The sequence below is a fragment of the Amaranthus tricolor genome, chromosome 6 (assembly GCF_026212465.1).
Source record: "Amaranthus tricolor cultivar Red isolate AtriRed21 chromosome 6, ASM2621246v1, whole genome shotgun sequence".
In the NCBI taxonomy this organism is placed as follows: domain Eukaryota; kingdom Viridiplantae; phylum Streptophyta; class Magnoliopsida; order Caryophyllales; family Amaranthaceae; genus Amaranthus; species Amaranthus tricolor.
Window position 1 is genome coordinate 4528048 of NC_080052.1, and position 21358 is coordinate 4549405.

Genomic DNA, 21358 nt, shown 5'->3' on the forward strand with positions numbered 1-21358 from the left:
ATCACAAATTACATACTTAGAAAATTCATCAATCATATCATTACGATTGTATCTAAAAGGCATACCTGTGCTGGGAATGTCCCACTGTGTCTGTCGGCTTCCACTTGTGGTCCCGCTGCCGCTTGCTGCATGAGTTTCTTTTGTGATTCCATGCTTCTTTGCCAAATGTTTGTTAAAAGATCCCGTACCACCACCTAACACGTATTCACAAAACACAATAAATAAACTTTTATATAATATGAATATATAATGTATGTATAAAAAACTTAAAAAGTATTTACCTCTGGCGAAACTGTATGAAACTAAGGGCTTTACTCCTTAACTTTCACAAATTTGACAAGTGCATAAGAAAATATCTGCATTTTCGGTTGGTTCTTTTGTGAAATACGACCAGACATGCGAAACAGCTCTACCACTAGGAGGTGGCATTGTCGGAAAAGGTTGTCTTACTGGTTCATCTTCATCTAAATAAATAATTTAAAATTATAAAACTATAATTAAATAAATAAATAATTTAAAATTTAATTAATTTGAAGAATAAAATTATAAAACTAACCGATAGTTTGGAAATTGACTCGTTTACCACGAGCTTGTCTTTGTTGTTGTTGTTCTCCTTGTTTTTCATGTGATCTTGTTGATGACTGTCGAGATATATGTATCCCAATAGGGGTCGTTGGTTCCTCTTCTTGTTCTTCTTCTTCATCAATTTGTATTTCTCTTTCAGAATTATGTAATTCTGGGTCATACCCTTCTGGATAATTTGGTTCATAATTATAATTACTAATAGAAGGTGTTGTTGATACCGACGGAGTAGAATTGGCCTTTCTTTTGGAGGAGCTGGAACCTCCCAATGATTTTGCCACTTTAGTAACTTTTTTGAGGCTTTTTTCAAAAATGAAGACATGATTGATAATATTGAAATAATAATAGAATTAAAAAATAAATAAATAATTAATAGACTAATTATGTAATTAACTAAATTAAGAAATAATTAAAAGACTAATTATGTAATTAAGAAAATAATTGCGTAATAAAAGAATTAAGTAGAGAGAGTAAGTAGAGAGAGTAGGAGAAGAGATGAGTTGTGAATGAAAATGATTGAAAGTGGTGGGTATTTATAAAAAAAACTGCAACGGCTAGTTTACGGCTAGTTTTCGGCTAGTTTTTCACGGTTCCGGTTCCATGGAACCGGTGGGCCGGTTCACCCGGACCGGTCCCGGTTCCATGGAACCGTTGGACCGGTTCCGATTCCAAACCGCGGTTTTTAGGTCCGGTTCATGAAGTTTTTTTCCGGCGGTTTCACGGTTCCGCGGTTCGGGCGGTTCGCAAACGGTTCCGATTCCAGATCCGGTTCCAAGCGGTTCGGGACCGATTCGGTTCCGGGTAACCCGCCCCGTGGCCAACTGGCCATGCCTACCCTTTATTGAGTAAAAAAAAGTATCTATTCAAAATCTAATGAACAGTTGCCTTTTATTTACTGCCACGTGGAATTGGAAACCGCTAAGATTGCTCCACGAAGCTGCTTTCAACTATTCACTTCATCATCCTTTCACTCTTTCAGTTTCAACTTAACCTCCTCATTATTGTATTCCAGTTCCACGATATGCTTCTGTTGATTTTGATCAATTGCTTCCTTCATAGAGGTGTCTCCCTCTTCTCTAATCTTGATCAATTGCGCTTTTGAATCTCGATCCATTCTTGAACATTCATAAGGTTAGTTCATTTGCTTGTGAAGTTGTGATTAATGGTGAGATTTGCGTCTTCCTCTTTTTTTATATGTAATAGATAGATTGTTTTTGCCTCCTTTTCGGTTTCTTTCTCTTCATCAATTGCGTTTTGTGTCTCGATTGTTTAGATTTTTGGGTTAGTGACTTTTCATTTTTTAGGGTTTTGTTTTTAATGTTGTTTTGATTTTGTTTTAATTTTTTCAGTTTCGTCTGATTTTTATTTTCCATATCATTGCTTTCCATTGTTTAACTGTCCGAAAAATTGATTGTGAACAACATGAAATTAACCGAGGCAAACTATTCATTGTTGGATCCGTCCAATTTACTTCACGCTTTTCTCCTGAATCTCGCTTCATACATTTCTTCACGCCAGTTCACTTTTTGTCTTGCTTTTCATCTGAGACAATTTTACTAAAGTTGTTTCCTTAATTTGCTTTTCATTTTTGTTTTGCTTTTCATCTGAGACAATTTTAGTTAAGTTTGGTTCTTTAAATTGTTTTTTTTTTTTTTTTTTTTTTTTTTTTTTTTTTTTTTTTTGTATTTATGGTTTTCAGTTGAATCATAAAGCTAATGAGATGTCGCTGTGGAAGAAGTAAATTTTTCGATTTGAATTATTTTTCTGTAATTTTTGATGAAGGATTAATTCAGGGTTTTTAACAATTTTTGTTGTCTGTATATATGCAGTTACTGGACAAAGCAAGAAGCAGAGCTCAAGAAAACGCTCTCACCATTGAATATGTAAATATAAACAATTCTCTTAATCATATGCTTTGCAACTATAGAGAATCATAAAAATTAGAGTTGTAATATGCTAAAATCAACATCAGTTTTTTTTTTTTTTTTTTTTTTTTTTTTTTTAAATTTTATTTTTTATTATTATCTCATGTATATAAACAGAAATGCAAGATGTAGAATTATGAATAATTCTTGCTTTGTGTAATTTGTTCATGATCTGTGTTGCTTTGTTGCTGATCAGGTTTGGTCTTTATTTTCATCTGATTTTTGGAATGAATTTTTGCTTTTTATTTGAGTTTGGATCTTCATCCAATTTACATTTTCCTTGAAATGATTCAATTTTTTTTTATGAAGCTGTGTTTGATTAATTGTCTTAATGGTCCTATTTTAATTCATACCCTAAACTATCGTCAATAATTTGTTTTGCTGGAGCATCAAATAAACATCCTGATGATTTGAAGTCACTTGACAGAAAGTCAATGCTACCTCAATGATCTCAGCGCCTGAGAAGGAATTAGAACAAGCTTGAACGCGTATTGAGGGGTTGGAAACCGAAAGACGATCCTCAAAGAAGAAGATTGAGCACTTGAAGAAACTCGGTGAGGAAATTGTTACCTATGTTTTTGCAATTTTCTTCTTATGTTATACTTTTACTCTTACAGGTCAGCTTTCTTTGCTTTTTTTTTGTTCCTTAATTTGCCCCTGAGTTGGTCAAGTTTGAGTCTTTGATGGTTGTATATTGCTTAATATGATTGAATCTGATGTAATATGTCATTTGGGTTGTAAAGTTTGAGACTTTGATTTTATTTTAGTGATCATTTTGATAGAATTTGAGATGTTCTGGTACTTGGTTTGATAATTCTATGATCATTTTGATTGATTTAGAATTTTTGATGTATCACTGCATTTGTAATTTACCCTATTTTTATCATGAAATTTTATTTGAATTTTGTACTTTGATTTCTTGTGTGAAGTAGAGGTTTTATAATTATCTTGTGTGTTGATAATATCAATAAATTGGGCTTCGGTTTTGAATTTTTTCAATATTATTAGGTATCCCGCTCTTGCATCTGTTCTTCGTGCAATTGAAGCCCTTTCTATGATGTATGATTATTCGGAAGGAATGTGTTCAAATAAGGAAGTTCTTCAGATGGCTATGGAGCTAATCAAAATACCTGAAAAGCTGGAGGTGAACATTGAAATTTTCTGTAAATGATTGGAAACAAGTTCCCTGGATGCTTTTACTATTTGGCACTGAATCTCTTAGAGGTAGAGATCCTTCTATAAAGGTTCAATCAAGTGGAAAATTTAGTTTATTTGAAGTCTTGCATTTTTGTGAAAAGTTAGTTGCATTTGTCTTCATTTTGGTTTGGTTTGGATTAAACTTGATGTTTATTTGAAGTCTTGCATTATAGTTGAAGTCTTGTATTTTTGTGAAAAAAGAAGCCCAGATCGGGAAGCAATTAGGGTATAATGCTCTCTTACCCTTTTGGATTATTGTGGGTTATGTAGACGATCGATTTTGTAGTTCATAAGTTTCATTTTAATTTATATTCAAGCGAAGATGTTCCATCAAAGATGAAGACACTAGAAGGCTATGTTCGTTGATTTTAATTTTCTGTTGGGTTTGTTATTTTCTCTTTTATTTGTGCTTTTGGGTCAGTCTTCTTGTTGTTGATTGCAACCCTGTTAGGTTTTTATCACTTGGAGTATACTGGTTGAGAAATGGATTGGACTTGATTGAATTATGTTGGCTATATAATGATATGAGTTAATAAAAAGTGATGCATATATCATACCTAAGAGTATAACTTCAGCAAAATTTTGAACCAGGAGTAGCTGAAATTAAGAAAAGAGGCGAGGTTTTGGTTTTTTGTTTAGGTCTTGGTTTTTTCGTTGAGGTTTTGTTTTTTCGTCCTATTCTTTTATTTATTTGTTTATCTGTCTTCAATCGGGTTCTTGATTATGGAGTTTGTTGTTCTATCTTTCTTCTTAATCCTTCTGATTTTTGAAGAAATTGCTGTTCTATCATCACTTGATCTTGTTTCAAAAATTGGCAGAGTACTAGAAGAAATTAATTTGGCTTTATTGTTCTTAAATTTCTTGTTAATTGCTCATGCGTGCCATTGGAAATGCTACAATTAACTTTTGTATGTGAGAGCTTTTGGGGTCAATTGTAGCAATTTCTATCATCCGTCCATCGGGGTTATTAATGAAGTTGATTATATTTGGTTAAGATTATGATACATAGTAAGGATCAGAGGTTGATGTAGAGTTTAGTGATTGTGTCTACAAAGAACTTAAGAGGAGTTTACTATTTAACTATATTCTGTGAACACTCCAATCTTATATTTCTTGCAATAGATATAAACCTTGCTAAGGATTATAGTACTCCCCACTCGTGAAGTTGATTCCGTTGTAGTTTTATGGCTATAAAAACCAGCATTGATTTATCTATCCAGTTGACTATATTCTTTTTCCTTATCCTCGTCAAATGCTTGGTTTTCAAATGCTGTAAACTTGTAATTAAATTGGACTTTTAAAGCTTGTTTTTAAAATGCTTTTGTGTTCTTTGTTGATATCCTGGGAGAACTGTTTATTCAGCTCATGTCACTTAGAAACTTTAGGTTATTGGAAAAGTAGGTTGATGGAAACTTTAGAACTTCTTATACCTGGCTTCCGAGAAGAAACTTATAAGGGAGAAGTTTATGAGGATACGAGGATATGGAGGCTATGATAGAAACTGAAGCAAAATGTAGAAAAAATCATAGTGAAGATCTTAGGGAGCTGAGGTTGGATGCCCCAAGGACAACATTGAGGTTGCTGAATGTAGAGTTGGGGTGACTCTTGCTAGAAAGAACATAAAACGTCTCAACTGTATTATATGAACATTGCAATCTTATAGGCCTTTTTTAAATTGTGATATTTCTTTTGTTGCAGTAGAACAGATAAAGCATGCTAAGATGATAGTAACCCTTCACTCATAAAGTTGATCCTATTTAGTTCAAGTATGTCATTACTACTTAAAACAGTCCTATTCCATTTTGAGCCTAACTTCTGAATATGTATGCTGCATTGATCAATTAAAGGGTAGTGGTTATTTGCGGAATTGCTTTGCTTTACTAGGGGCATGATTCATTCGTAAATGCAGCACTATTTGTCTGCTATTTGGTTTGCTTTAACTGGTGTTATCTACTATTTGTCTGCTACTATTTGGTTTATGATGCTAATGACAAGCCTTTTGTTGACTAAGCAAGTTTGAAGCGAAGGTGATGTTAGAAAAGCTCAGAAACATAGTGGTTATTTTGGAGGCTTAAATGGAAAATTCAATGGATGTCCCTCATGTATATGCTTTCCTCTACAGCTTGAGAAGCTTCAATCTAGGAAACGAAGTCATTTGTATTCATGTTTATAGATCAAAATTGCACTGTCGAGTACTATACAACTCAACTCTAATTGGTGCAACTAGTAGGGTCGGCAAAAGCTGACCCGACCTGCTAACCTGATCTGAAACCAACTCGAAATTTGCGGGTTTGGGTTTACATTTTTGACCCAATTAATTAAATGGGTCAACCCAACCTGATCTGTTTATTAAATGGGCTAGATTCAGGTTGAATATTTAAACCCGAAAAAAATCTGTTTAACCTATTTATTAAATGGGTCAGTCAGGCAGGTCGACCCATATTATCTGATATTAACCCATTAATATTTAACCTAAAACTCATTCTCACATAAAAAAATATATTAAAAGATTTTGTTGGGCCCAAGTATATAACTCGTTCTCACAAATAAACCCTAAAAATTTGTTGAAGCCAACGTGCGGCGCTTCTTCAGAAGCTCTTCTTGGCTTCTTGAGTTCTTATGTGTCTGTTTTCTCTGCCTTCTTCACTCTTTTTAGTTCTTACTACCATCAATTCCTGAATGCCAAAAGCCAAGGTAAGAATTAGTTCCTTTTCTCATTCTTTTATTTTTGTAGTTTGATTTTTCTAATTTTTTTTGTGTTCGATTTTTTTAGCGTTCGATTTTTTCGATTGTTTTTGTGTTCGATTTTACTGTTCATTGCTCTTACTGCTATTTTCATTGTTCTTACTTCTTACTGCCATCTTTAATTCTTCATAATGATTTTTAGTTTGTGTTTGTCTTTTTTTGTGTTCGATTTGTTCGATGAGCTTTGTGGGTTGGTAATGAAGATTAAAGTTGAAGAACAAGAAGACATATCTTGCCCTAGTCCAAGTTCAAGTTTAAGTTTCGATCAACATGAATTCAGCTCAAAATAACTACGGACAGGGTTGTTGACTTTTTTAACCGTTTTGCAGTTACTAACTGCGAACGCCATCGAACATAATAACAGCTGCAGGTCTCTCCTTTCCCATTTCCCCAAATTCAAAACCTTAACTTATTAAAACTCGACATTTCCCTTTCAAAAACCACTCTTGGACTACCTTCAATCCATCAATTCTTACATTCCTTTTTCAATTTGGCACTTCAAATTTAGTCTAGGATACTCTAGCTTACGCAAAGGTAAACTTTGGTATCTAATTAGACCATACACTTAAGCCAATTGTATTTTTCAAATCCCTTATCTGAAGATTTATATGAACCCAAATAAGAACTCTTAAAATTATTTAGGTCAATCTAGACCCTTAAAATCGAAGACCATATATACATCTCTATTGTCAATTGACAATGTGCTCCCTATCAACAAACATTCAAATTAAGTAAATACAAAGGATTTTATTAGATTCGCAAAACTTTACAAAACTAAATTTGAGATACAATTTTTTTTTTGAAAAATTAAAGAACAAAGCATTCGATTTTGAGTTGCTCTTAACTTTGGATTTGTATCACAAACAAAAGTGGCTTTGTCCTTTGGTTCCAACACTTTACATAACTCCTTTTAAGGTAAGCAATAACTCCCCATGAATTCCATAACAAGGTGATCTGATTGATGTACCCTAATCCAAACAAATATCTCATTCAATCCTTAAAATATAAATTGCATTCTCCTTTTAAAAACATGACTTTATATATAGCAACATACATGTGTACTCCTTTAACTTTTGAGTTAAGTGTTTGATTTACTTTTACACAAGAAAATATAAGTTAGCAGATAAAAAGTAAAATTTACAGTGAGACAAAGAGAGTATAAATTATGAAGATCTCATCAATGGAGCTTAGAGATTGAAAGTTACACAACCTTATTTATTGGGTCATTTGGTTAGATGAAATATCATTTCCCATGAATTACAATTCTTAGTAATAGGTACAATATTTGAAATTTGCTAAAATTTGTTGAATACAAAAAGTTCAAGTACTTCAAGTAAACTTTAACTTACTTGAGAAAGACAAAGTAAGAAGCTTCATGCTTTTCTTGAAGATATAATTGCCATGATTTTGTCAAGCAAACAACATTATTGATTTCCACTACCTGCGTAAAAACATAAGTCAACCAAAAAAGATAAGGAGGAAAAGAGTTAAGAATGGTCACATGAAGCAGGTACGTGTACATAATATGTGATAGCATTATAATTAGTAAGGACCAGAATCAACAACATTCCATCACCGCAATGTCCTTAAGCGGCTCCCACTAAGATGGAATTCTAAAGTAAAGTGTAAGTAAGTATACAACCTTACCATTGTGATAACAAAAATATAAAGGAAATTCAGAAGTGTGAAAATGAGAGCCAAAAAGTGAAAAGCACAAGAACCTCTAGTACGACAAGTAAAACATTGTACAATTCACCCTCAATCATCACCTCATCTTTAAACCCTGCTTCTCTGCTTGCGTATCCTCACCTCTCTACGTCTTCATGCAACAAACTTAAAGAAACCATGAATATGACTCTTACAGATCTCTATAGTTCATCTCTTGAATGATCACAATCGAATGTTTAATTCATACTCATCTTATGTATACGCTATTGGTTTAAAATTCACTTCATATTAATCTAGCTTTGATTTTATTTTCATTCAGGCAAAGCACTTCCTGTCGAAGAAAGCAAAGGAACAGTTGAAGAAGTTGCAGATGAGGTGTGTCTTGAATGGCTAGTTCAACAAAAATAGAGCTATGTAGTATTAATTAGTACCTTATACTCAACAAAGAACCAGTTGAAGGTTTTATTGCACCTAGGGGTGTCAAACAAATCGAGTTGGATCATTTTCAGGTTCGGGTCATATATAAATGTGTCAATAGACCTTTAACCTGAACTTGACCTGTTTAATTAAATAGGTCAAAAATTAAAACCCCAACCTAATCTGTAGTAGGTCGGGTCAACCTGCTAAATATCCATTTAACCTGCTTTTTTTTTTTGTTTGATTATATTGGAATTTCAGGTCGGGTCAGCTTTTACCGGCCCTAAATTCCATAATGTCATCACCTAAATATCATTTGCGAAAACAATTCACATGAATATTTACATTGCAAATTCAAGAATAGACACATAAAAGTTGTAAGAATGATGGGAGTTGTTTGAAAAAACAAAGCACTACCATTTTAATTACCACCAGCAAACGAGTAGAATGCCACCCAACACAACATCATCACTCGTATATTCAAGCCATTCTAACATGTCTCTTCAATCTTCTTTTAGCTATAACGTACAAACAATATCAAAAGCGTATTTACATCAAAGGTGAAAGCGATAAAGCATCATCTTCATTCTACAAGTTGAAAATCTAGCTACATTCTTTAGTATTCACAACGTCAATGTTTCCTTCTTCGGTTTACATTTATTAGTTATGAACAATATGGACATCTACTTATAACTTTGAGAGTTAAGCAATAATGAGAAGCTATACTTATTGTCTATTAATAGATAAGCTTCCACCTTTCGATCTCCCAGAACTAACATTTGGAATTCAAATTGTCAAAGTAAATTACTGCCATCGATTTAAAAAATTCTCGTTTAAACACCTATGTGTAAAGGCTTACAATCACACCACTCTTAGCTGTTTGCTCTTCAACCTGAACAAAGAAACAAAGAAACAAAGTGAACTACATTGTGACCAAAATCACAAAACTTGTTATTCTACCTTTACAAAATAACAAAAAAGACGGGTTAAATCTTCTATTCAATGAAATGAAGATTTTTTTTGTCGAATCCCGTCTAATATAAGACGGAATAAGTTTCTATTATGTTACGGAACGAAAAAGACAATATACAATATAGTATGCATGACTTCTATAAATGTATATTGAAGAAGAAATCTTAACCTACGATAACAAAACTTCTTTCTGATATCCAATCAACCAAAAATGACACGAAAGAAACTAAAAATTCAAATTGGATGTATTGGTCCAAAAGAAGAAAACAATATCCACTATCACATATTTGAGCAAATTAGGAATTAAGAAAAGCCTAAAGGTGTATGAGGCAAAAAAGAGGTAAAAAAGATGTGGTCGTTCTTTAGACACAGATCAAACGTAAAACAAAGAGGCGAATAAACTGCAGCACAAGCGGCAGAATATAACATGAGCATTGGGGCTTGGCATCATCATTATTGTAAATTTCAGAGAAGCCCAGGGTGCAACGTGCAAATCTAGAAACTATCCGATGTTTTTGGAAGATAGAAGGGAAGATGGAGAGTTCAATTCCTTATTAAGGGTTAAAACATGGAGTTTGAATAACGAGAAATGACTGATGGCTTAAACTCTAATTTTGAATTCCTACAAAAAAATAATGCAAACAAGTTCAATAATTTCTTAGTACATCATTTTCTATCTTCTAAGTTTTCACTTAAAACATCTTCTTTCAACCCTAGCCTTATGAAGGAATTGAACTCAATCATCTTATACTCAACAGTTCCTCCATCATGATCCTTCAACAAAGAAATTGATTCAAAACTTTTCCTCCATTAATCCTAAGCACTATTCCTTTCCTTAACCACTAGCAATTTACTATTATGACCTTGTTAAATAATTGAACTCTGCCCGTCATTCACTATAATCTAAACTTGTTAAGGTATCAACTTTGATTGCCAAAGCCTAGCTTAATACTCTTCCTCCATCATTCACCATTATTACATTATTCAAATAAAGCTCTCACATACAAAAGTTAATTGTAGCATTTCCAATGGCACGCATGAGCAATTAACAAGAAATTTAAGAACAATAAAGCCAAATTAATTTCTTCTAGTACTCTGCCAATTTTTGAAACAAGATCAAGTGATGATAGAACAGCAATTTCTTCAAAAATCAGAAGGATTAAGAAGAAAGATAGAACAACAAACTCCATAATCAAGAACCCGATTGAAGACAGATAAACAAATAAATAAAAGAATAGGACGAAAAAACAAAACCTCAACGAAAAAACCAAGACCTAAACAAAAAACCAAAACCTCGCCTCTTTTCTTAATTTCAGCTACTCCTGGTTCAAAATTTTGCTGAAGTTATACTCTTAGGTATGATATATGCATCACTTTTTATTAACTCATATCATTATATAGCCAACATAATTCAATCAAGTCCAATCCATTTCTCAACCAGTATACTCCAAGTGATAAAAACCTAACAGGGTTGCAATCAACAACAAGAAGACTGACCCAAAAGCACAAATAAAAGAGAAAATAACAAACCCAACAGAAAATTAAAATCAACGAACATAGCCTTCTAGTGTCTTCATCTTTGATGGAACATCTTCGCTTGAATATAAATTAAAATGAAACTTATGAACTACAAAATCGATCGTCTACATAACCCACAATAATCCAAAAGGGTAAGAGAGCATTATACCCTAATTGCTTCCCGATCTGGGCTTCTTTTTTCACAAAAATACAAGACTTCAACTATAATGCAAGACTTCAAATAAACATCAAGTTTAATCCAAACCAAACCAAAATGAAGACAAATGCAACTAACTTTTCACAAAAATGCAAGACTTCAAATAAACTAAATTTTCCACTTGATTGAACCTTTATAGAAGGATCTCTACCTCTAAGAGATTCAGTGCCAAATAGTAAAAGCATCCAGGGAACTTGTTTCCAATCATTTACAGAAAATTTCAATGTTCACCTCCAGCTTTTCAGGTATTTTGATTAGCTCCATAGCCATCTGAAGAACTTCCTTATTTGAACACATTCCTTCCGAATAATCATACATCATAGAAAGGGCTTCAATTGCACGAAGAACAGATGCAAGAGCGGGATACCTAATAATATTGAAAAAATTCAAAACCGAAGCCCAATTTATTGATATTATCAACACACAAGATAATTATAAAACCTCTACTTCACACAAGAAATCAAAGTACAAAATTCAAATAAAATTTCATGATAAAAATAGGGTAAATTACAAATGCAGTGATACATCAAAAATTCTAAATCAATCAAAATGATCATAGAATTATCAAACCAAGTACCAGAACATCTCAAATTCTATCAAAATGATCACTAAAATAAAATCAAAGTCTCAAACTTTACAACCCAAATGACATATTACATCAGATTCAATCATATTAAGCAATATACAACCATCAAAGACTCAAACTTGACCAACTCAGGGGCAAATTAAGGAACAAAAAAAAAGCAAAGAAAGCTGACCTGTAAGAGTAAAAGTATAACATAAGAAGAAAATTGCAAAAACATAGGTAACAATTTCCTCACCGAGTTTCTTCAAGTGCTCAATCTTCTTCTTTGAGGATCGTCTTTCGGTTTCCAACCCCTCAATACGCGTTCAAGCTTGTTCTAATTCCTTCTCAGGCGCTGAGATCATTGAGATAGCATTGACTTTCTGTCAAGTGACTTCAAATCATCAGGATGTTTATTTGATGCTCCAGCAAAACAAATTATTGACGATAGTTTAGGGTATGAATTAAAATAGGACCATTAAGACAATTAATCAAACACAGCTTCATAAAAAAAAATTGAATCATTTCAAGGAAAATGAAAATTTGATGAAGATCCAAACTCAAATAAAAAGCAAAAATTCATTCCAAAAATCAGATGAAAATAAAGACCAAACCTGATCAGCAACAAAGCAACACAGATCATGAACAAATTACACAAAGCAAGAATTATTCATAATTCTACATCTTGCATTTCTGTTTATATACATGAGATAATAATAAAAAATAAAATTTAAAAAAAAAATAAAAAAATAAAAAAATAAAAAAAACTGATGTTGATTTTAGCATATTACAACTCAAATTTTTATGATTCTCTATAGTTGCAAAGCATATGATTAAGAGAATTGTTTATATTTACATATTCAATGGTGAGAGCGTTTTCTTGAGCTCTGCTTCTTGCTTTGTCCAGTAACTGCATATATACAGACAACAAATATTGTTAAAAACCCTGAATTAATCCTTCATCAAAAATTACAGAAAAATAATTCAAATCGAAAAATTTACTTCTTCCACAGCGACATCTCATTAGCTTTATGATTCCAAAATGAAAACCCTAAATACAAAAAAAAAAAAAAAAAAAAAAAAAAAAAAAAAAAAAAACAATTTAAAGAACCAAACTTAACTAAAATTGTCTCAGATGAAAAGCAAAACAAAAATGAAAAGCAAATTAAGGAAACAACTTTAGTAAAATTGTCTCAGATGAAAAGCAAGACAAAAAGTGAACTGGCGTGAAGAAATGTATGAAGCGAGATTCAGGAGAAAAGCGTGAAGTAAATTGGACGGATCTAACAATGAATAGTTTGCCTGGGTTAATTTCATGTTGTTCACAATCAATTTTTCGGACAGTTAAACAATGGAAAGCAATGATATGGAAAATAAAAATCAGACGAAACTGAAAAAATTAAAACAAAATCAAAACAACATTAAAAACAAAACCCTAAAAAATGAAAAATCACTAACCCAAAAATCTAAACAATCGAGACACAAAACGCAATTGATGAAGAGAAAGAAACCGAAAAGGAGGCAAAAACAATCTATCTATTACATATAAAAAAAGAGGAAGACGCAAATCTCACCATTAATCACAAGCAAATGAACTAACCTTATGAATGTTCAAGAATGGATCGAGATTCAAAGCGCAATTGATCAAGATTAGAGAAGAGGGAGACACCTCTATGAAGGAAGCAATTGATCAAAATCAACAGAAGCATATCGTGGAACTGGAATACAATAATGAGGAGGTTAAGTTGAAACTGAAAGAGTGAAAGAATGATGAAGTGAATAGTTGAAAGCAGCTTCGTGGAGCAATCTTAGCGGTTTCCAATTCCACTTGGCCGCAAATAAAAGGCAACTGTTCATTAGATTGAATATTGAATAATAATTTATGTGGAAATTATAGAAATTAATTTTTAAAAGGTAAAACAATTTAGATATGAGTTATCATCAATCTCTCATTTTTAAAGTCGGATTATAGTTTTTATGACTGGAATATACTAGATATGATAATGATAATGATATTTATCATCCCTGATAGGGATATTACATTATATAATGATTTGTTGGTGGGTTGACATAATATAAAAAATCAACGTGAAAGAAAATTATCATACTCATACTAATGAGTTAGAATAGGGTGTATGCTGACTCTTGTATCAGGGGCTTGATACTGATAATATGATAAAATATCACGAACTTTAACTAAACACCTAAATTATAGTTGACTCAGTTTATGGACTCTTTAAGTAATAAATATAGTATATACTTCTATAATGTTTTGTATATCCAATTTACTTGCAACATTTGCTTTTCCATGCAGTTCAATGCACTAATTCAATTACTATAAAAATTCTCTTACTAATAATTATTTTTTTTCATTAATTTATGTTAATATTAATGTACCATATTGACTTTTGCTAAGTTTAATACTCATAAAACTAGTTATTTTCTCAGTCTCATTAAATTTACCTTTTTTATTTTTTATCCTACTAAATCTGTCTTATTTCTATTTCTAACCACTTTCTTTTTCATTAAATTCTGTCTGTACATTTAACTTATTATTTCAACTTATTCATTCATTATCTACTTATTTTTTCACTATTTTTCTTGATTTATCTATTTTTCTTGATTTTCCCCTTGAAAGGAATTGGGTGATGCTATTTTTCGCCACCCCTTTTTTATTTTATCGCCATCCCCCTGTAAAATTACATTTTTGCCCCTGTATTTAAAAAATTACAAAATTGCCACTATACTTAAAATTTAATTAATAAATGTAAATCACGCTTAATAACACTAATAAGAATTTAATGCATAAGATTTGTCTATATATATGGAATTCTGAGATGCGTATGAAATACGAATTCAAACACGGTACTATCTCTCTAAAAACTGGTATTATCTCTCTAAAAAGTGTTAAAGAAGTGGTAACCCGTAATTGGTTAAATATGGCTAACGAAAACGACTATGAGTCGGATGCGGTACGTAAAGTTGTCATTGAAAAAATAAAAAAAATAAAAAAAAAAGGCGCACAAATCTGGCGCCTGAACCATGGTTCAGGTGCAAAAAACTGGGCGCCTGAATCATGGTTCAGGCGCACAGATCTGTGCGCCTGTGAATTTTTTTTTTTTTCTGTATTAATTTTTTTTAATTATTATTATTATTATTGTTAGTACTATTTTTTATTTTCCGTATTAATTTTTTTTTATTTTCCGTATAAATTTTTATTGTTGATAAATTTAAATTTTTAAGATTTTTTTATTTACGTAATGTTTTTAATTTGTTGTTGTTGTTGTCATTATTATTATTATTATTATTATTGTAGTCATTAATGTACTTAATTTATATTATTTATATTTCAAATTTGCAGGAGTTTGAAAACTTTGGAGACAACGTAGACTACTCCGGTAGCTTTGTTACGGATAGGGAATATATCTCCTTAGATGAGTTACATAGTTGGGCCGATGCGATAGCAATAACAATCGGTTTTCAATTTACACGTGCTTCTTATAAAAAGAAAGAAGGACGTTCTAGAGTTAGTGTCTATTTAAGATGTCACCGCTATGGTAATATTAGGGGTGATGTACATAATCTAGATAATACTGCCCGACCTGGTTCTAAAAGTAGAAGTTGCGGGTGTAAATTTATGATTGTAGGAAGTAGTCGTAAACCACCAGAAAGACCTTGGACAGTAAGGGTGTGTCCTGGTGAAAAGGGAAAACATAACCACCCGTTCTTGGTGTACAGAGATGGTCATGTAAGGGCAAATAGGATTAATGTAGACATTCGGGAGCACATACGACAGCTTAGTGCAACCAGAATGCAACCGGCCTTTATTATGAATTCTATTAGAGATAATTTTCCTGGTTTTTATGCTAGTCTGAATCAGATATATAATATTAGACAATCAATAAGGAAAGAAGAGATGGAGGGTAGGACTCCCCTTCAACACTGTCTTCATATGGCCACAGAACTTAATTATGTGGTATGGACAGACTTGGATAACGAAGGGCAATTGAGCAGACTATTAATTGCAAATCCTACCTCTATCCAAATGATACGTACGTGGCCGTATGTTGTGCTGATAGATACAACGTACAAAACGAACAAACAAAAGTGGCCACTATGTGAAGTGAACGGAATGATGCCAACCAATCACAATTTCTTGGTTGCGTTTTGTTTGATGCGAGATGAGGCGGCTGTGTCGTATTCGTGGGTGCTGCAGGGATTGAGAGATATTTTCGGCACTGCTCAGACTCCTAGCGTCATTGTAACCGATCGAGACGAAGGTTTATCTGCAGCTATTCGTGACGTCTTCCCAGGTAAAAAGGCTTTGCTGATTCATTATTGTGGTTATATCTAATGATAATGTCTTAATTACGTTCAATGTTTTGTTTAATGTAGATGTGCGGCATTTGTTATGCATCTGGCATATTGGCAACGACGTTGAGAACATGGTGGACAAGTTGTGTGGCGGCAAGAAAAATCAACAAGGGCAGGTATTCAGGAAAAGTAGATGGAACCCCTTGGTTGAAAGTTCTACGATCGAGGAATATGAAGATAAATGGCAAGTGATCGTCAGTACGTGGTCGGTTAGGAACAAAAAGGTCGTTCGGTATTTGACTGGAACATGGATTCCACTGAGAGAGAAATTTGTCCGTGCGTGGACGAATGATTGTTTACACTTGGGTAACCGGACTACCAGCAGAGTTGAAAGCCAACACTCGTCTTTTAAGTATTACCTTGGTAGCGGTAATAGCTCATTCGATACCCTTTTCAAAAGGGCGCACGCACAGATTACAAATCAGCAAGCTACAATCCGACAAGCGCTACAGGATTCCATGTCTTCTGTACAAAGATCGATGTGACAGCATTACTTTAGACCTCTATATCGCCACGTATCTCTCTATGCCTTGGAGCAGCTCCAGCTTGAGTATAACCGCATGTTAGAACTCGGTGATTTTGTGTTTAACAAATGTGGTTGTGTACTTCAACAAACCCATGGATTGCCGTGTGCATGTTATTTACATATGTCCATCGGATCACATGGTGCTTTGTATTTGGATGACATTCATGAATTCTGGAGTACTTTGAGGTACACCGAGGTAGGAGACGAAACCGATGAAGGAGTACGATACCCGAACGCCAATGACAAAGAGTACTTTCAATCTCTGGTCGATGAAGTCCTCAAATCTGATCCCGCTGTTGTTCGCCGAATGTCTCAGTTACTTGAATATGAACTACACCCAGATGGCGCGGAAATACCTGAGCCGTACGCTAGTCCACCGAGAAAGGGAAGACCAAGAACAAGTAAAAACATGAGAAGGAGAAAAAGTTCATTTGAATATAGCAGATCATCTTCTCGCGGTCGAGGGTCTAGATCTTCTTCCCGCGGGAGATCTAGTGGTCGAGAGACGCAATCCTCAGTAGGAATTAAGTTCAGTTTCAACTTATCCGGTACTTGACTATATTTTTCGTTTTTTGCATTAATTCGTCTCAGTTTACGCATATTAACTTTATTTACATTTATTGTAGATGATCCTGGAGGTCGAGATTTTTCACACTTTCCATGGCCTAATAACATCCCATTTATCCTTCCTCCTTACTTGTTCGACTAGATTGATGTGTTAGGTGATGGTAACTGTGGATTTAGAGCAATTGCCGTCACAGAGCTGGGAGGCGAGGAAGCATGGCCTCTTTTAAGGCGTGCTATGAGCATGGAAATGCAAATGAATAGAGCGCAATACCTAACTTTGTATCTATCCCAGGAGGAACTAGACGATTCTATATTCAGAATAGGTGCACACGCAAATGCACCTGCTCCTTTCATGCACTGGATGGATGCACCGATGGCTTTGTACTCTGCAGCAACATTTCTAAACATTGCCATTGCTTATTATGGTTCTGCTGACTGTAATCCGCAATACAACTGTTTGATTCTCCCGTTAAGGAAAGCATCGGGCGTGAATAGTGTAAATAAAGTAATACATATATGTTGGGTTAATAGAAATCATTTTGTTCAACTTTTAATGAACGACGATTCGTCCCCTCTACCGCCGATCCATCCAAGTTGGAAACAAGCAGCTGACAATTTCACCAAACATCTTGACACACATTTCAGTACGAGGATTATGCTCTGGAATAATCTATGCGGGCCACGTTCACAACCAACTAATACCACCGCTGACGATGCTGTAAATTTAGATACTCCATAGAATTTATACACGACATTCATTATAAATTGTATATAATCCATAATTATACTATTGTGTATACGAATGACATTCATTGACGAAAAGAAATGCAATAATAAATGTAAAATAGTTTCTGTACAGACTATGCAGGGTCATGCCCTTTAAAAAGTTGCCATTCTTCAAATAAATCTCTACAATCATTAAGGTATATTTCTAACGCATGTCGTTGACGGGGGTTCAAATCCGCAACCTTAGCAGGTAGTCTTGCCAGTGGACCGAATCGACTGGGCCATTCATTCAGGAACTGAAAACACAAAAGGATAATGTCCGTTATTAATTCATTAAAAAAATAATCTGAAAAAAAATGATAATAAAACTCACGTATTCAGATCTGCTCTGAGAAGGACCAGGACCGGAAGTAGGCCCTTCGTCCGGGGCTATGTACGGGTGTGAGCACACTTTGAACCAATCAACGTAATTAGGTTCAGCCTCAAAAGGAACAGAAGCCCGACAAAGTCCCTGCTCAACAAGGCGGGCACTATAGGGGAACCTACTCCATGCCTCCAAATATACAGCAGCAGAAGGAAAGGTCACGTAGTAGGTACCGTGTGCCGGTCGGACAACCTTGGTTGGTCTAATAGGAGCGGGAGGAATAGCCTGCACGAACCCAATCTGTCGCAATGTCCGCTCCGGCAAATACACCTCCACAACATCAAAGCACGTGATACCCCCGATTACGGTGGTGCGTGGGTGATCATTTAGCAACGCACCAGCAGCAGAATTGTAGGGAGTCCATTCAACCTGCATACAAGCGAAGTTCACAAAAAAATACTATAAATTGAAAACAACATGCATGACAAAATGTAATGTACAGTACCTGAGTCTCCGTCATTGAATCAAGAACATTGCGGCAGTCCCTCAACCTGTCCAGCTCACGACATGGTTTTTTCGGTGTCCACATCTCCGCCCTAGTCATGTTTGGCACATCTTCTCGGCGAGCATGAGGGCGGAAAGCGGGAAAGTACTCATAGATCCATGTCTGGAGCAATGTGAGGCATCCAGCAATGGTCTTGCAACCAGCGCTAGATGCCATTCCGAGCTGCCTGTACAAGAACGCCAAGGTCACCGCACCCCAGGCCACGTCCTGCTGATCGTCGTTCACGGCAAGTATCGGGTGAGGTCGCATGCCAATTCTGGACTTATCCGCCAACAAGGTTGAGCCGATGACAGCCATGTAGTACGCTGTCTTCTGGGTATCCATGGCCTGCAACCTATGACACAGCCGCATCAATTCAGCAACGGTTATGCATCCGTCGGTGAATGAACCTTTACGCCGAAGCTCAGACAGAGGCTCCCCGAACAGATTGGTGATACCAACCTCCCACTCCGCCTCCGAAGGCTCAGCCGGCAGAGAACCTTCAATAGAAATACCCAATATGCGTTGCACGTCGTGCAACATAATCGTCATCTCTCCCCAGGGTATGTGGAAGGTGTTCGTATCCGGTTGCCACCTCTCGACGAATGCAGATATCAAAGCACAATCGATGTGCTGGTGCATAATGACCGGTAGTCGGCCGAGGGAAGTGGCAGGTAGAACATCGTTTAGCGCATCGGACATATCCTTCAGTCCGATGATGGACTCCACCGGTCTCTTCCTAATACGGCATTCTAGAATCGGAGGCGTACGCTCGGAGCCGTCATAAATAAGTTTAGCTATGTGCCCGCCATAGCTAGGGATCAGTCGCGTATCTGTCGGCCCACCGGGCTGGGGTGATGTCACTAACCAGTCCGTGTTAGTGGACTGTGAGGGCTAATTATCGACAAAACTACGTCCTGCGCGCTCAGATGCGGCAGAAGAACTCGGGCCGCCCCGCGCAAATCTGTCGTCGGGGCCGCGAACAACAGCCCAGTCCACTTGGCGACACTCAGTACCTTGGAACTGAACATCATCAGCATCATTATCATCATCACTATAAACCCCCAACTACTCTGGAGGCTGTCAGCCTGGTCATCAATAGGAGTACGCACTTGGTTCAGCGTTCTCGACCTTTGGGCCTCACTATGTCTGACAGCCTCTTCATGCCTAGCCCTCCTAGCAGAACCCGCCACCCCCCTCTCATGCGGGTCCCCTCTAAGTAAAGTAGGCCTTGAACTATTACCTCTCAACAATTGCTTAAAAAACCTTTTCCTTTTCCTTGATTACCAGCCATTTTCTACAATTTTTACAGTTTTATTCAAAGATAAATAATAATTTAACAACAAAAAAATTAACATACAAATTTACACTAATAATTTATAAAACAACACATGAACATATTTATAATAATTAAAAAAATAACAATCACATTAATAATAACATAATTAATTATAATAACATTAACATATATTTAATAAAAAAAAAATACAATCACAATAATAATAAAAATAAAATTAATAATAATAACATTAACAACAATAATAACATACTTCAAAATTTAAATTAATTATTCCTAAATATAACGAAAAAAAAAAAAATTAAAAAGGGAGGCGCCCAGATCTGGGCGCCTCCCTTTCAATTTTTTTTTTCTTTTGCATTCAAAACAATATATAAAATTTACTAAAAAATATAAAAATTACACATTACAACATACAAATTTACAATAATAATTCAAAATTTATATTAATTAATCCTAAATACACGAAAAAAAAAAAAAAAATTCACAACGAGGCGCCTAGATCTGGGCGGCTCTACCCCGGTTCAGGCGCCTGATTTTGGGCGCCTGAACCGGGGTAGAGCCGCCCAGATCTGTGCGCCTCCTTTTCAATTTTTTTTTCTTTTGCATTCAAAACAATATATAAAATTTACTAAAAAATATAAAAATTACACATTACAACATACAAATTTACAATAATAATTCAAAATTTATATTAATTAATCCTAAATACACGAAAAAAAAAAAAAAATAAAAACAAGGCGCCCAGATCTGGGCGCCTCGTTTTGAAATTTTTTTTTTTCTTTTGCAACTAATTAAATTAAAAATAACTTACCTCGATTAATAATTTGGGGATTGTACTTAATTTTTGCTCCGAGATTTAGCTTTAGTGAGTTGTATTTAGTTGTAGTGAGAATAATTTTAGGTGGAGTGTGGTATATATAGGAATTTCACCCTTAATGGCAATATTGTTAATTTTTTATAAAGTAAGGGTAAAATGGTAATTTACTCAGGGGGTGGCGATAAAATGAAAAGGATGGCGGAATATAAAGATTGGGAAGGAATTTGATGGTATAGAGGGAATATAATTGAGGTGATCAAATTGCAAGTTTAGTACTCCTAATATTGAATAGATGTTCAAATTAGTTTTGCTTTTAACGAGTATAACTTTACTA

General features: G+C 34.6%; 1 protein-coding gene, 2 long non-coding RNA genes and 1 other non-coding gene across 6 annotated transcripts; 2 read left to right on the forward strand and 2 right to left on the reverse strand.

Annotated features, from left to right (window-relative positions):
- Window positions 1-1314: 1314 nt before the first annotated feature.
- Window positions 1315-8627, forward strand: LOC130814527 (uncharacterized). Of its 2 annotated transcripts, none has more exons than XR_009042435.1 (5): window positions 1315-1713; window positions 2412-2465; window positions 2935-3061; window positions 3516-6983; window positions 8437-8627. It is a non-coding gene; the product is annotated as an uncharacterized LOC130814527 (long non-coding RNA). The 2 variants fall into 2 exon arrangements; XR_009042436.1 differs by having other exon boundaries at window positions 1330-1713; window positions 3516-6819.
- A 147-nt stretch (window positions 8628-8774) lies between these two features.
- Window positions 8775-13958, reverse strand: LOC130814526 (uncharacterized). Of its 2 annotated transcripts, XR_009042434.1 has the most exons (5): window positions 13407-13958; window positions 12809-12857; window positions 12663-12716; window positions 12063-12189; window positions 8775-11608 (listed from the first exon to the last, which is right to left on the reverse strand). It is a non-coding gene; the product is annotated as an uncharacterized LOC130814526 (long non-coding RNA). The 2 variants fall into 2 exon arrangements; XR_009042433.1 differs by lacking the exon at window positions 12809-12857 and having other exon boundaries at window positions 9504-11608.
- LOC130816771 (small nucleolar RNA snoR134) lies at window positions 9854-9999 on the reverse strand. Its single transcript, XR_009043310.1, has one exon. It is a non-coding gene; the product is annotated as a small nucleolar RNA snoR134 (small nucleolar RNA).
- Window positions 13959-15190: 1232 nt separating the features above from the next.
- Window positions 15191-18085, forward strand: LOC130814528 (protein FAR-RED ELONGATED HYPOCOTYL 3-like). The gene is made up of 3 exons (XM_057680625.1): window positions 15191-16119; window positions 16202-17254; window positions 17333-18085. Exons 1-2 carry the CDS (start codon window positions 15444-15446, stop codon window positions 16663-16665), a joined length of 1140 nt encoding a protein of 379 aa, XP_057536608.1. The 5' UTR covers window positions 15191-15443; the 3' UTR covers window positions 16666-17254; window positions 17333-18085.
- Window positions 18086-21358: the final 3273 nt, after the last annotated feature.